Source organism: Salvelinus alpinus, chromosome 14 (assembly GCF_045679555.1).
Source record: "Salvelinus alpinus chromosome 14, SLU_Salpinus.1, whole genome shotgun sequence".
NCBI classification, from domain to species: domain Eukaryota; kingdom Metazoa; phylum Chordata; class Actinopteri; order Salmoniformes; family Salmonidae; genus Salvelinus; species Salvelinus alpinus.
Window position 1 is genome coordinate 34518903 of NC_092099.1, and position 17061 is coordinate 34535963.

The 17061-nt window shown below is 42.7% G+C and overlaps 1 protein-coding gene across 1 annotated transcript; it reads left to right on the top strand.

Annotated features, from left to right (window-relative positions):
- Positions 1-822: 822 nt before the first annotated feature.
- On the top strand, positions 823-16684 carry akap17a (A kinase (PRKA) anchor protein 17A). The gene is made up of 9 exons (XM_071341309.1): positions 823-959; positions 1444-1540; positions 2155-2264; positions 2495-2624; positions 2832-3035; positions 6483-6707; positions 14770-14918; positions 15215-15455; positions 15593-16684. The coding sequence occupies exons 2-9, from the start codon at positions 1451-1453 to the stop codon at positions 16541-16543; spliced, it is 2100 nt and encodes a 699-aa protein (XP_071197410.1). The 5' UTR covers positions 823-959; positions 1444-1450; the 3' UTR covers positions 16544-16684.
- Positions 16685-17061: the final 377 nt, after the last annotated feature.

The following is a 17061-nucleotide window of genomic DNA, read 5'->3' on the forward strand; positions in this document are numbered from 1 at the left end:
GTTGACGCGCCAGCAGTTTGGATGAAACGATTGAATAACATCTATGTTGCAATGCTCTCGCGCACACAATGTAGCCGATTTGGTCAGCATGTTATTACTAGATCTGCTCTATGAGGTACAGATTGCGCTAATGTAAAACGCTAATAGTAATTAACGTAAATAAAATATAACAGTCATGGGAACCTGGGACATGACAAACCATAGAAATATATCCAATAAGAGTCGGAGGACATAGGGATACACTAGCTAGAACCTTCTCAACGTGAATCTGGTAGGACAAAAAAGCATGTCCAATTGTATCGTTTTCCCTCATGTTGTTCATCAGGTTCTACTGTAGCTGACAGGGTGACATGTTGTGTGGACTAACGACATAAAGCATGATCAAAGCTACCCTAATTTTGAGAAACATTGAGAAATAGTTTGGTAGATTGTTTTTGTGAAATTAACCAATGATCTACCATGGATAAGCAGCTAGTAAACTATATAATATTGGCAAATACACTTTTCCCATGGGCTGCCCACACGCACCTCACATCCCTACATCAGTTGTAGGTATCCATTCGCAGAAATCTTAGAAAGGCAACAGGAAAAGAGTATTTGCCAATTTGATATTTTTCTAAATGTGATGATGGTGGGAAATGTTGATGCTCTCTGATACAAGACAATTGAGATAATTTGCAAAGATGTTATTATGTTACATAGAGGTATTTTGTTAGTAAAACAGTCTGCGCAAATGCGCTTCGGGAATCGTCGCAAGGTGGCGGTAAAGTTTTTTTTCTACAGTAAAAAAACCTTTGAATGTTTACGGTAAGTTCAAAGTTCTCTCAACTCGGAAGTGTCCTCGAGTAGCTACATTTGTTGTGCAGAAAACTACAGTTAATTGACGCTTTGTGGACATATTCTAATTTTAACACATACAAACAACAAAAATTACATATATTTAGCAGCTGGTGAAGCAGGTTGGTGTATTTACATTATTAACTGTCAATGATTTCAGTGTTTTTTTCCAGTATAAAAGTGCTGCGGCCGCATTGGTTACCATTAGCCGGCTAACAGTTAGCTGCTATGTTAGCCAGCTAACGTCGTTACCTATGTGAAACCATTCGGTCGTAGCAGCTATTCGGCTAGCTAGATATATTCTGTCTTTAATTGTATTGCTTAGGTACATATCGGATATTTAGATGATGTTAGTTTGCTAGTAAAAATTCACAGTGATGTCCTTTATAGTGACTCGATAAAAGATGTCATGAAGCAAGATGGCTAACGTTACTGATTCATTAGAAAAAATATAGTAGCTAGCTTGTAGCTAACAAGAAATCCATTCATTGGCAATTTATGCTACATTTAATTATAGCTAGCTGTCAGGCTGGCCAACCAGATTTACAGCAATAGTACTGTATGACTCGCCCGCCCCCCCTCTTACACTCTCCCCTCCCTCTGTAGTCAGGTCATGATGACCACCCTCGTCCATGACACCACTGAGGCGGTGTGTCTGTGTCAGGAGTACAACCTGTTCCTGAAACCCATCGCCAAGATGACGGTGAGTGACACATATAGTGTCACATACACCATTTGGCTGGAAACAGGACATTGAATTCTACGTTGGGCAGGAATGAGCATTTGAATCAGAAAAGTTAACTGTCACAACCTCTACAAGCCAGGATGTTGAATATAATGTAGTGCATTCAGATTTCTATCATCTAAAGCTGGGGAAAAAGATAAAATGCACAGATGCATGCACACTTGCCGAGCTCATGCACGTGTTTACATGGTTCTGTGCATGCTTCTGGTGATAGGAATCTGAATGCGCTACCAGCGCTTTGAGAAGTTGATGTAATTATACTTTCCTGTTGATATATTGTCTCACATTCCTACCGCCAAAAGGAACAACCGCACAGACAACCAGTAAAGCCGCACAGACAACGCAAAAATGTAATTTTATTCAACATTCTGGCTTGTAGAGGTTGAGGAAACATTCCTGATACAGATGCTCATTTCTGATCTGACGTACAATTCAATGTTATTCAACATAGTGTTTCCAGGCAAATACACCATACACCTGTACCTGAAGTAATGAGCATCTCCAACGCAATGTATTTAACATCCAGATGAGCATGTATTACAGTAAAATGTATTCTATGATTTCTCTTCCAGTTGAGTGTGGCACTGCCCCAGCTGAAGCTGCCTGGGAAGAGCATCTCTAACTGGGAGGTGATGGAGAGGGTGAAGGCCATGGTGGCTCCTGAACAGTTCTCTGCCCTCAGGTTGGCATGTGCCCTGTCCATAGGAACATATTCATACTGTTATAGCCATAGGTCATGTGTGTTTGTGTTTTTTATAGCTAAGCTACAAGCAATCTAATAACAGTAAAACCATGACAATACTGATAATATTGCCAATGGTTTGCATCGTATCAGTATTTTCTGATATGGATACATGTATTGAATGAAGCTGTAATCATCAAGCAATATGTCTCACCGCTGTCTCTCCCCAGGATCTCTAAGAGCACCATGGACTTTATCCGCTTCGAGGGCGAGGTGGAAAACAGAGGGGTGGTGAAGATCCTACTGGCCAAACTGGATGGCAAGAGCATCAAACTCAGCGGCTTCACTGACATACTCAAGGTAACGGAACTGTTATGTAGGGGTCAAAATGTGTCAGGTAAAGTGTGAACAAAAAATCTGTATTTTTGGTGATAGAGTACCTTCCCCAAGTTCTTGTAAAACATAACTTTTTTTACCCTAATCAACCGGACTGATAAATTAACAGGGAATAATACATCATGTAGTTATAACTGATAATAATTTTTCCCTGGTCTGTGGGGTGTCCAGGTGCGTGCAGTGGAGAATAAGATGGACTTCCCGACACGTTATGACTGGGACTCGTTCTTCCGTGACGCCAAGGACATGAACGATACGGTTCCAGGGGAGAGGCCAGACACCATCCGCTTGGAGGGCCTGCCCTGTCGCTGGTTTACCCTGCCTGACGGTCCCCCTGATCGGCCCTCCGAGATGGCCCTGCAGACCATCTTCCGGGTAGGAAAGAACTCATTATATACACTACCAGTCAAAAGTTTGACACACCTACTTATTTAAGGGTTTTTCTTTATTTTTTACTATTTTCTACATTGTAGAATAATAGTGAAGACATCACAACTATGAAATAACACATATGGAATCATGTAGTAACCAAAAAAGTGTTAGACAAATCAAAATATATTTTATATTTGAGATTCTTCAAAGTAGCCACCCTTTTCCTTGATGACAGATTTGTGCACTCTTTGCATTCTCTCAACCAGCTTCATGAGGTAGTCTTGGAATGCATTTCAATTAACAGGTGTGCCTTGTTAAAAGTTCATTTGTGGAATTTTTTTCCTTAATGCGTTTGAGTCAATCAGTTGTGTTGTGACAAGGTAGGGGTGGTATACAGAAGATTGCCCTATTTGGTAAAAGACCAAGTCCATTTTATTGCAAGAACAGATCAAATAAGTCCATTACTTTAAGACATGAAGGTCAGTCAATCCGGAAAATTTCAAGAACTTTGAAAGTTTCTTCAAGTGCAGTCGCAAAAACCATCAAGCCCTATGATGGCTGTCATGAGGATCGCCACAGGAAAGGAAAACCCGGAGTTACCTCTGCTGCAGAGGATAAGTTCATTAGAGTTAACTGCAGCTCAGAAATTGCAGCCCAAATAAATGCTTCACGGAGTTCAAGTAACAGACACATCTCAACATCAACTGTTCAGAGGAGACTGCGAGAATCAGGCCTTCATGGTCGAATTGCTGCAAAGAACACACTACTGAAGGACACCAATAAGAATAGACTTGCTTGGGGCAAGAAACACGAGCAATGGACATTAGACCGGTGGAAATCTGTACTTTACTCTGATGAGTCTAAATAAAAAAATGTTGGTTCCAAACGCCGTGTCTTTCAGGGATGCAAACTAGTCACCTTTCGGTGAAATTTGGCATTTTGAATCCAAAATAGGTGATCTACGTGATTCGTGTTGATCCGATGAGAGATTTTTTGGGGGGGGAGGGGGAGCAATACTGGGTGTATCCAAGGCTCATCCAATTGTTTACCTACTAGAATGCAGTGCAGCACGCAACTGAAGAAAGAAGAGATAACCAACTTACTAGTTACAGCATCAGCGCGCCCTCTGGAAAGACAGCTTGACAGTTACAGCAGCGCGTCCCCTGAACGATAAGGAAGAGGTAACGTTTGGTGAGAAGCCTGACCACGGAGACGGGGGTGAGAAGGTGACGAAGCGTACTTCATGAGCTGTAACTGAAAAACTACTGGTATTTTGAACGTTTGAGGTGAGGGAGAAAGTGTGGTGGAACAAGTATTAGCATTGTTAAGTATCTTGTTAGCTGGATCGAATTCTTCGTTAGCTTGCCAGAGAAATGTTGAGCAGCATTAGCCAAGTTATATGATCAAATAATTGAGTTTACGGTGTTAAAATTAGCTTGCTAATAAAGGCAGACAGCTAACATTAGCTAGCTAACATAACATCAGATGAGGTAACATTAGTAACCTAACCAATTCCCTATAGTATTAACTGGTATATGACTCCTTGCCGTTCCTCAAGTGAAAACGCATTAGTTGCTTACTGGACCCTGGCAATCTGTGTGAAATGTTCACTAGCTAACGAACTAACAACTATCTGTTAACTAATGTTTTCCATCTACAGTATGTGGTTAATTTTCAGAATGAGAGAATTAGGTGTAAATGAGGCGTTGCTTGTGAGAAGTGATTCAGGGATCAAGTGTAGCTGGAGCTGGGCCTGGCTTAAGCTGGATGCCACTATAGAGGTGAAAGGAACACCACACACTTTCCCTCTTTCTCACTTTCGCTGGCACATTGTAGAACAGATGTCCACAGGCAGAAAGTATACAATGTAATAATGTGCAGTGTAGCCCAAATATATTGTTTTTGTTGTGTTGAACTTGACAGTAACACGTGTGTATTTTTGCACACATGTAGCCTTGTGCACTTGATCGATATCTATAGTGGCCACTATAATAGAGCAAAAATAGAATGCTTGCTTGTTTCATTCTATTTCTACTTTAAGATGTGTTTTTCCCAAGTGCAGTGTTTATGTGTGTGTGGTCACAAGCGTTCTATTATAAAGGCTGTCATGGTCACAAGCGTTCTATTATAAAGGCTCTCATGGCTAACTGCAATATTAGTGTATTGTTTTTTTTCTCAAGGCTTCAGTTTCATTTGCAGTAAAGTCTAGGCAACAGAACATTGGATTGCCTTCTTAACATTTTTTAGCTGTGAGTTAGGTTCACATTAACCACTTATTTTACACCCAAACTGATAATGTAGATCATATTCTTTGTTGTTTAATTTGTTAACCTGCATTTCCCCATAGCAGCGATTTAATTTCATTATTTTTTTTGCATGTTTCAGTGCAACAAAAAACCTGTCACCTTTTTGGGCCCTCACCAGTTTGCATCCCTGATCTTTGTGAGACGCAGAGTAGGTGAACGGGTGATCTCCGCATGTGTGGTTCCCACATGAAGCATGGAGGAGGAGGTGTGATTGTGTGGTGGTGCTTTGCTGTTGACACTTTTTACACTTTTTTATTTTGAATTCAAGGCGCACTTAACCAGCATGGCTACCACAGCATTCTGCAGTGATATGCCATCTCATCTGGTTTGCACTTAGTGGGACTATCATTTGTTTTTCAACAGGACAATTACCCAACACACCTACAGGCTGTGTAAGGGCTATTTGACTAAGAAGGAGAGTGATGGAGTGCTGCATCAGATGACCTGGCCTCCACAATCACACTACCTCAACCCAATTGAGATGGTTTGGGATGAGTTGGACTGCAGAGTGAAGGAAAAGCAGCCAAGAAGTGCTCAGCATATGTGGGAACTCCTTCAAGACTTGGAAAAGCATTGAGAGAATGCCAAGAGTGTGCAAATCTGTAGTCAAGGCAAAGGGTGGCTACTTTGAAGAATTTTAAATATATTTTGATTTGTTTAACACTTTAGGTTACTACATGATTCCATATGTGTTATTTCATAGTTTTGATGATTTCACTATTATTCTACAATGTAGAAAATAGTCAAATAAAGAAAAATCCTTGAATGAGTAGTTGTGTCCAAACTTTTGACTGGTACTGTACCTAACAATCAATCACTCAATCCGTCATCGATCAATCAAATCCCCTTATACACACATCCTAATTAGGGCTGGGACGATACCAGTATCACAATATTCTTTCCATGGCTAAAATGAAAACACAAAGCAGACTTAACTTGTGGTCCTTTAAAAACCTGCTGTATGTAAAATATTGTGTTCTATTGCTTGGAATATAGATAAATGTGACTCTGGATGACAACATGATGTTTGTTTCCAACATAAGAAGTGAAATCCACTTTGTTTTGTTTCCTTGCCACGATACTAATGAGTATTGCAATACTGGTATTGTCCCAGCCCTACACCTAACCTTATCACTCCTCCCAGGGCTTTGGTCAGGTGCGTCATGTAGACATCCCCATGTTGGACCCGTACAGAGAGGATACTCTTGATAAGAACTTCAACACCTTCACCTTCGGCGGCCATCTTAACTTTGAGGCTTACGTCCAGTACCAGGAGTACGATGGCTTCGCCAAGGCCATGGACACACTGAGAGGCATGAAGCTCATGTACAAAGGAGAGGACGGCAAGGCTGTGGCCTGCAACATCAAGGTACTGAACTACACACACTATCCACACTACAGACACACAAACATATACACACACTAAGAGGGATGAACCACGTATAGAAGGGAGAGGAGGGTATCCACACTTTTAGATCTGGGTGAAGGTTGAGGGGATTGTACTGCTGTGTCAGCACTAGAACCGCCATAGGCCAACGACCACTGACGTTTGATTTTGTAAAACAACCCCCCCCCCCCAAAAAAGAATGCAACGACCCTCTCTGACTTTTCCTTGAAGTTTGTATTTTACATTGCTCATTGGTCAGAATTTTGAAATCACAAAGTGTTTCAAGCCTTTTTTCTCTGTTTTCTTCACACCTATTCCCATTTTAACCAGCTAAGACAATCCGCTGTAGGTTGTTGGTACGCAGCCAGGGGCTAATCTGTCTCTCGCTCCTCACTGAATGACAAATGGATGAATGGCCGATAATTGTGCACATTATTTCCCAATTTCATTTTAATTAGGCCTAACTAAATTAAGGAGGGTGAAGAGGTTGATGATTCAATTAAAAAATATAATAGTGTAAGGATTAGTGTTTATGAGCCTATTTGCCAACGTTGGCGCTCAATTTTATAGCTAATTATTTGACTGCACGCCTTGTAGGTTGATATCATTGTCTTTTACTTTTTACTTTGAAAAATAATCTGTTACAGGACTGTTTTATTTACAATAACTATTACTAATAAAATGTATTGTAAGGGAAATGAAACCATGCTATGTGTTGCAGTAGGCCTTTAGAATAATGCTAAACATATCCTTGACTCAATCCGAGTTAATGAGCGAGGGGAAACAAACGATGCCAGTCAGCCTGCGCAGCCGGCCCATTTGAAACTACCCAAACTACACCCAAACTAAATTCACACATAATAAGAGTTAGCCTAAAGACAAGATTAAATTGACAATGGTTTGATGAGTGACAATATTATCAGTTGTCAAATTGTACATGAGAGATGAGTGTTTTAGATTTCTATATAGTATCAGTGTCTGTGACACTTACACTACCGGTCAAAAGTTTTAGAACACCTACTCATTCAAGGGTTTTTCATTATTTCTACTATTTTCTACATTGTAGAATAATAGTGAAGACATCAAAACTATGAAAAAACACATGAAATCATGTATTAACTAGGGATGCAAAATATATTGGTGAACATATCGGAATCGGCCGATATTAGCTAAAAATGCCAACATCGGTATCGGCCCGATGTCTAGTTTAACGCCGACGTGAAAACCCGATGTCAAAGCTTACGTGCATACCTATATAATGTAGGTACATGACGTGGTGTAATTTTGCCTTACACTTGCAACACAGCATTCCTAACCTAGCCCACAATGTCTGCTGTGTGGATCGAGCAGTCAACAAGTCAAGCAGTCATTTGAAAGAGTAAGGAAATTTCAGCAAGACAACTCAAAGGCGAAATCCATTAACGGCAAGATAATGGGATTCATTGTCCTTGACAATCAACCATTCTCTGTCGTGGGTGATATTGGCTTTCGCGACTGGTCGAGCACCGGTACACACTAACCTTACCATGTGCGCTATTGTTCAGATTTTGCCCTACCGGAGTTACACAGTAATTGCGTCACTGCTATTAGCTTCACGACATGCTTATAGAATGCCGTTTGGGTCTTTGCATGTCAAAGATACACGTCAAATAACACTTTTTTTTATTTTTATTTTTTTTATCCCCTTTTCTCCCCAATTTTCGTGGTATCCAATCGCTAGTAATTACTATCTTGTCTCATCGCTACAACTCCTGTACGGGCTCGGGAGAGACGAAGGTCGAAAGCCACGCGTTCTCCGAAGCACAACCCAACCAAGCCGCACTGCTTCTTAACACAGCGCGCCTCCAACCCGGAAGCCAGCCGCACCAATGTGTTGGAGAAAACACCGTGCACCTGGCCCCCTTGGTTAGTGCGCACTGCGCCCGGCCCGCCACAGGAGTCGCTGGAGCGCGATGAGACAAGGATATCCCTACCGGCCAAACCCTCCCTAACCCGGACGACGCTAGCCCAATTGTGCGTCGCCCCCACGGACCTCCCGGTCGCGGCCGGCTGCGACAGAGAAATAACACTATTTGACGCGTTAAATAAGCTTTGAATTTGACACGTCAAATAACACAGTTCTATTATAGAATGTTGTGTGTTCTGCATTTGTACGTGCAAGCCAAGCGCCACCACTGTCAAAGCTGTGCAAACAAGCAAACACCGGCCATGAACAATGTGTTTACAGTACCGCATTGGTAATAAAGCATTATTTGTTCGACTGCAACTTCTGGCGTAGCTAGCTAGGTTTAGCTTGGTACCTAGATAGCACCAATACAACCAGCCTGAAAACAATGACCAGTAGAAACTGAATTCATTTTCACTATTCTTAGCAATGATTTAGGAATCCTTGTAAGTATTAGCTAGGTAGCCACTTGTTGTTTGCCTATTGAACTTGAAATAAATAGCTAGCCAGCTACTTAACCCTGTTGCCAAAGCTAACGTTAAAAGCAGCCAGCTAGCTTCATCTGGCTAGTGACGCTCGACCGGACCGGGGTATATGTTGTGAAGCTAGCCGCAATAAGGATTAGGCACAATAGTGGAATTTGCGGTTTGCCTTCAAAATGAAAGTACTGCTTTGAAAGTGATGCAGATGGTTACAATTGTTGGAATCATGCCATATTTAGACCAGATAATGTAAAACAAGGTTGGAATGTGAACCAATGAAATGGGATATCAGTCTACTCAGTGACAGCCACAGAACACAACTGTGAAGAGTTTACGCAAATATTAGCATTGTAGCTCTTATCGCGGGACTGTGACTGTGTGAAATAACCTCCCCAGTCAGCCTATTGTGTGTATTGACATTCATATTGCACGCTACAGCTTTACCTAAGGATTGGGGATCAATGAAATGGGGTAACAGTCTACTCAGTGACACCCAGAGAACATTGGCGTCTTTTAAATTAGGGTTATTTTAGATGACGACACCTAGCTATATAGTTAGCTAGCTAACTATAGCTACTGAAACAGATGTCGTGTTGCTATGTTTTTGGGGAAGAACATTGTTTGCATACATTTTTTATGACCAGCGCTGTAGGTGCGCGAGACAACTTTACCTGCATCATAGCATACATATCGATGAATCGTTGTGACATATGAAATACAAGAGAGAGTGTAATCAATGTGTAATATCTATGCAAAAAATGTATGAATGCGTTAAATTATAATGTGACGTGCAGTCATATGCAGGTCCTGATTGGTCAACAAGCTAGTATCTTTTTTGACATGCAAAGACCCAAACAGCATTCCATGGAAATCCTGGTTGAGAATGAAACGACTGAACAACGAAACAGCAAGTAAGTGAAAGAAATAGGTTTTGATTATGTTTTACTGGTAATGGGGACATATGTAAATGCCAACAAATAACTTTTTGGTGTGTGTGTGTAACCTTTTATTTAACTAGGCAAGTCAGTTAAGAACATTCTTATTTGCAATGACGGCCTACCCCAGCCAAACCCAGATGACGCTGGGCCAGTTGTGCGCCGCACTATGGGACTCCCAATCACGGCCAGATGTGATAGAGCCTGGATTCGAACCAGGGACTATAGTGACGCCTCTTGCACTGAGATGCAGTGCCTTAGACCGCTTCGTCCATGTGTGTGTCTGTGTGTTAACTATTTAACTGTACTAGAATGCTTAAAAGGCCTCTAAACATTTGGAATATCGGTTATCGGTATCGGGTTTTTTTTGTCAAGGAAAATATTGGATATCGGTATCGGCCAAAAATGTCATACCGGTGCATCACTAGAAGTAACCAAAAAAGTTTTAAACAAATCAAAATATTTTATATTTGAGATTCTTCAACTTGCCACCCTTTGCCTTGATGACAGCTTTGCACACAATCTTTGCATTCTTTCAACCAGCTTCATGAGGTTGTCACTTGGAATGTATTTCAATTAACAGGTGTGCCTTGTTAATTTGTGGAATTTATTTTCTTCTTAATGCGTTTGAGCCAGTCAGTTGTGTTGTGACAAGGTAGGGGTGGTATACAGAAGATAGCCCTATTTGGTAAAATATACTTTTTTTTCTATTGTGTTATTGACTATGTTTGTTTATCCCATGTGTAACTCTGTGTTGTTGTTTGTGTCGCACTGCTTTGCTTTATCTTGGCCAGGTCGCAGTTGTAAATGATAACTTATTCTTAACTTCTTATGGCTGCACCCCGATACCGGGATCGATATGACAGCAGCCAGATAAAGTGCAGGGCGCCAAATTCAAAAACCAGAAATCTCATAATTTAAAAATTAAAATTCCTCAAACATACATGTGTCTTATATCATTTTAAAGGTGTTCTTGTTGTTAATCCCACCAAAGTGTCCGATTTCAAATATGCTTTTCAGCGAAAGCACTACAAACGATTATGTTAGGTCACCATCAAACCAAAATATGCACAGCCATTTTTTCAGCGAAAGATAGCAGTTAGAAAAAGCAGAAATAGAGATAAAATGAATCACTAACCTTTGATTATCTTCATCAGATGACACTCATAGGACTTCATGTTACACAATACATGCATGTTTTGTTTGATAAAGTTCATATTTATAACAAAAAAATATGAGTTTACATTGGCGCGTTAGATTCACTAGTTCCAAAAACATCCAGTGATGGTGCATAGCCACATCGTTTCAACAGAAATACTCATCATAAATGTAGATGATAATACACATGGAATTATAGATATACCTCTCCTTAATTCAACCGCTGTGTCAGATTTCCCAAAAACGTACGGAAAAAGCAAATCATGCAATAATCTGAGACGGAGCTCAGAACAATAGCCAAATTAGCCGCCATGTTGGACTCAACAGAAACCAGAAAATACATGATAAATGTTTCCTTACCTTTGATGAACTTCATCAGAATGCAGTCCTAGGAATCCCAGGTCCACAATAAATGCTTGATTTGTTCGATAATGTCCGTTATTTATGTCCAATTCGCTACTTTGATTCGCGCCTTCGGTAAACAATTCCAAAGTCAGAAAGCGCCTCCACTATAACGTGACGAAATGTCCAAAAGTTCCGTAACAGTCAGTAGAAACATGTCAAACGATGTACTGAATCAATCTTTAGAATGTTGTTAACATACATCTTGAATAACGTTCCAACCGGAAAATTAAATTGACTTCAGAAGAGCGATGGAACGGACGTCCTACTCATGTGAAGGCGCATGGTGAATGCGTGATCAGCCCGTGGAAGTGATTACTCATTCCTGTCGCCTTCGGCCCCCCTTCACATTAGAGTCATCAGACAAAGTTCTGTTGACTGTTGACATCTAGTGGAAGCCGTAGGAAGTGAAAACTCATCTATATCTCGCTGTCATTTCAATTGAGAGCATAGTTGAAAATCTGACACCTCAGAAACAATTCAAACAGGAAGTGGAACTTCTCAGGTTTTTGCCTGCCATATGAGTTCTGTTATACTCACAGACATAATTCAAACAGTTTTAGAAACTTCAGAGTGTTTTCTAACTGGGACTAAGGAGTAGGCCGTTTAATATGGGCACCTCTGTGCACCTTTCATCCAAGCTACTCAATACTGCCCCTGCAGCAATAAGAAGTTAACTAGCCTACCTGGTTAAATAAAGGTGAAATATATATTTTTTAAAGACCAAGTCCATATTATGGCAAGGACAGCTCAAATAAGCAAAGAGAAACGACGGTCCATCATTACTTTAAGACATGAAGGTCAGTCAATATGGAACATTTCAAGAACTTTGAAAGTTTCTTCAAGTGCAGTCGCAAAAACCATCATGCGCTATGATGAAACTGGCTCTCATGAGGACCGCCACAGGAAAGTTAGACCCAGAGTTACCCCTGCTCTAGAGGATAAGTTCATTACAGAGTTCAAGTAACAGACACATCTCAACATCAACTGTTCAGCGCAGACTGCGTGAATCTGGCCTTCATTGTCGAATTGCTGCAAAGAAACACCAAGGACACCAATAAGAAGAAGAGACATACTTGGGCCAAGAAACACAAGCAATGGATATTAGACCGGTGGAAATATGTCCTTTGGTCTGGAGTCCAAATTTGAGATTTTTGGTTCCAACTGCCGTGGCTTTGTAAGACGCAGTGTGGGTGAACGGATGATCTCCGCTTGTGAATTTCCCACCGTAAACCTTGGAGAAGGAGGTGTTATGGTATGGAGGTGCATCTGGTTTGCGCTTAGTGGGACTATCATTTGTTTTTCAACACGACAATGACCCAACACACCTCCAGGCTGTGTAAGGCTATTTGACCAAGAAGGAGAGCAACGGAGTGCTGCATCAGATGATCTGGCTTCCACAATCCCCCCGACTTCAACCAAATTGAGATGGTTTGGGATGACTCGGACCACAGAGTGAAGGAAAAGCAGCCAACAAATGCTCAGCATATGTGGGAACTCCTTCAAGACTTGGAAAAACATTCCAGGTGAAGCTGGTTGAGAGAAAGCTGTCAGGGCAAAGGGTGGCTATTTGAAGAATCTCAAATATAATATATATTGATTTTGTTTAATACTTTTTGGTTACTACATGATTCCAGGTGTTATTTCATAGTTTTGATGTCCTCTTCTACAATGTAGAAAATAGTAAAAATAAAGAAACACCCTTGAATGAGTAGGTGTGTCCAAATTGTTGACTGGTATTGTACCTTTGTAAAATAACTCAAAGTTCGAGTGGTGCAGCTCTATTTCCAAATATCATTTTTTCCAAGAATATCCACGCTGTTCATGCGTTCAGCACATAACCACTCGCACGCTGTCCATGTGTTCAGCACATAACCACTCGCACGCTGTCCATGCGTTCAGCACATAAGCACTCGCACGCTGTCCATGCGTTCAGCACATGACCACTCGCACGCTGTCCATGCGTTCAGCACATGACCACTCGCACGCTGTCCATGCGTTCAGCACATGACCACTCGCACGCTGTCCATGCGTTCAGCACATGACCACTCGCACGCTGTCCATGCGTTCAGCACATGACCACTCGCACGCTGTCCATGCGTTCAGCACATGACCACTCGCACGCTGTCCATGCGTTCAGCATATGACCACTCGCACGCTGTCCATGCGTTCAGCACATGACCACTCGCACGCTGTCCATGCGTTCAGCACATGACCACTCGCACGCTGTCCATGCGTTCAGCACATGACCACTCGCACGCTGTCCATGCGTTCAGCACATGACCACTCGCACGCTGTCCATGCGTTCAGCACATGACCACTCACATAGCAGCTTTGCTCAGGCTACTAAGCAAAGACTAGTAACATAATACACTTAAAATATGCTATTTAGTTTTTTTAAATACATTTTCTTATTTTCACAATGTTTCTTTAGACCTGCCAAAATGAAGTTAGTGGATTCATTTGTGATGGATTTAACTCTTGAACTTGTGGTTTTTAGTTTGTACTTTTAGCCTAGAGTAACAAACTAGTTAAAATGCTATTAGGTTCTCTGAAGTAATTCTTTTTTAGTATACTATACTAAGACCTCCATAAACACAACCAAATTCTTCTTCTTCTGATAGCATATATTAAATGTATTTATTAGACTGTTAGAATGTTGATGCACCATTGGCTGGAAGGGGGGGTCCATCGAGGCCAAGTGTATGCTAATGGGGGTTAGTCAGTAGAGAAGGGCTTGTGTAGGACAGCAGGTTTAAGGTCTTTTGGTGAAATGAAAGTCAGGCCATTATAATTCCAAGGATCACTGGACCAAACCGGGAGGCCTGGTCCCTAATCCAGAACTAAACTGTTCTTCCTTAATGAAGAGAGAGATGGAGAAATTAGGAGAGAGAGCTGTCTCTAATCCACATGGGTCACAGCTTCTCAGGCCAAAATAAGAGAAAGAGGGGAGGGGGTGAGGAGAGAGAGAGAGAGAGGGTGGAAGGAGGAGAGTGGCAGGGGAGTAGCACGTCCTGTCTGTCAGGTGACCTTTGACACGAATAAACACTCGAGTGTCACTAGTGGACCCTGTAGTCCTACACCAACTCACTCGGCTAACTGTTTGCCTGCCTGTCTGTCAGGTGACCTTTGACACCAGTAAGCACCTGAGTGACGTGGCTCTGAAGAGACGGCAGCAGGAACGACTGAGAATACTGGAGTTGGAGAGACAGAGGGAGGAGCTGAAACGCAAGGAGAAGGAGGAAGAGGAGAGACAGAAGGAGGAGGAGAGGTATGCAGAGAAAAGAGATGAGGTCATATGCCTGGTCTGAAAACATTGTCCCCTGTCTTTGCCTCTTTAGTGGTCTGTAGTTCTGAGGCGACCAGATAGGTGTAAGGAACATTGTGATTGCTCCACCTCGTCTTCCAATGAGTGTAAGCGTCCACTTTATTGCTGTCACCCATCCAGTCCTTCAGATCTGCAAACCAAAGGTGGTAGGAACTAAGCTACTAGGGCCCATATTGATAGACAGTAGCAGAGCTATGTATTAGACTAGTGAATGATCCATGCTTCTGCTGTGGTTGTAGGAAACAGAAGGAGGCGGAGGAGGAGGAAAAGGAACGGAGGAGGGAGGAGAGGATACGGAAACGAGAGCAGAAGCTGAGAGACCGGGAGGAGAGGAGAAACCTAAAGAAGGTGAAGAGGAGACAGGAGGAGGAGCAGAAGAAGTTGCAGATGAAGATTGCGACGGAGGAGAGAAGGCTGTTGTTGGCTCAGAGGAACTTGGAGTCTATACGCCTTATCGCTGAACTACTGGGCAGGGCCAAGGTACACACACACACTTGATGCATGGTGTCATTTAATGCACCAGTACTTACACCTATACCAATGCACATTTAATACAGACACATGCCGATAGGACCTACATTACAATCTGTGTCTTTCTCATTCTCTCCCCTCCCTAGGCTCTGAAACAGCAACAGCAGGAGAAGGAGAGAGTGGAGAGAGAGGAGCGAGAGAAAGAGGAGTTAGCCCGGCTGGAGCAGCTTGAGGCCTGCAGGCGGGAGCAGGAGGCGGAGTTGAGACGTGTGGAGTTAGAGAAAGGGCGTGCCTTGGATCTGCAGCGCAGAGAGAGGGAGCTGAGGGAGAGACTGGTTGGTAACCTGCTGAAGAAGGCTGGAGGAGAGGGAGAAAACCAGACCTCCACCCAGCCCTCAGCCCTGACCATGCACAAGGGAGACAGCTCCGACCTGAGTAAGATAGGCAGGGCCCTGGGTGTGAACGGGGTGAGACCGAGGGGAGAGGAGAGACCCAGAGCTATGGTACGATCACACGTCACTGAGAAACAGATAGGAGAGAGGGAGGAGAGGCGAGGAGGCATGGAGGAGAGGCGAGGAGGCATGGAGGAGAGGAGAGGTAATGAATGTAGAAGCAGAGAGGCGAGGGAGAAACCTAGAGAAAGGGAGAGGAGTCGGTCCCATAGCCAGTGTAGGAGGAGGTACAGCCGGAGACGAAGAAGCTCCAGCAGAAAGAGGAGTGATAGTCGAAGGAGGAGGAGAAGTCATAGTTCTAAGAGGAGAAGCGAAAGCAGACGGAGAAGTCGCATTTCTAAGAGGAGAAGCGATAGCAGACGGAGGAGTGGTAGTCGTAGCCACAGGAGAGACAGTCACCATGGACGGGGCCGCAGCAGCAGGAGCACCAGCCATGATTGGAGCAGAAGCTCTAGTGAGAGGAGCCACAGCAGAGGCAGGAGGGGCCAAAGACATAGTCGACATAAAGACAGCAGGAGCAGATCTAGTAGCAGCAGCTCTAGGAGTAGAGAGAAGAGGAGGGAGAAGGACAGGAGTACAGAGAGGAGTAGAGACAGGGACTCCAGGAAGCGTAGTAGGAGTCGTTCTCATTCCAGACGACACTAAACGCAGCCAGAGGAGACAGAAGAGGACCCTATGCCTGGGTCTAGTTTAAGTGATGCATGGTCAGGCATTCTAGTATGCTACTGTCTCTGGGCCATATCAGCTTCTTACACACACACCTCTTTCTCTCGCTCTCTCTCTCTCCCCCCAATGCTCTTTGTTCATCTCTAGTTGGTTTATTTACTGAATTTAAAAAATGCTATACTGCTATTATGTTCTGTTTGACACATGTAGATTCCATATGTACTGTAGATTGATCACGCGGTTAGTATGTGTCTCCTGTGTAGAAAGACATAGAGGAAGGACACAGAAAAAATACTTGATCTTTCTGGGTCACAGTGAATGGCCTGGTTTGTGTTTCAGAAGAACAGCTTTAGTTGGATTCTGGGAATTGTAGTTAAGGATTAGTGCTTCAGCAGGATGCAGGGATCTGTAGTCCTATGGGAAAATGTCACAAGGTCTAGAACAGTAGATCGACAGCTGTAGTTTATGTCAAGCTTTTTACTCTAGGATAAAGTAGG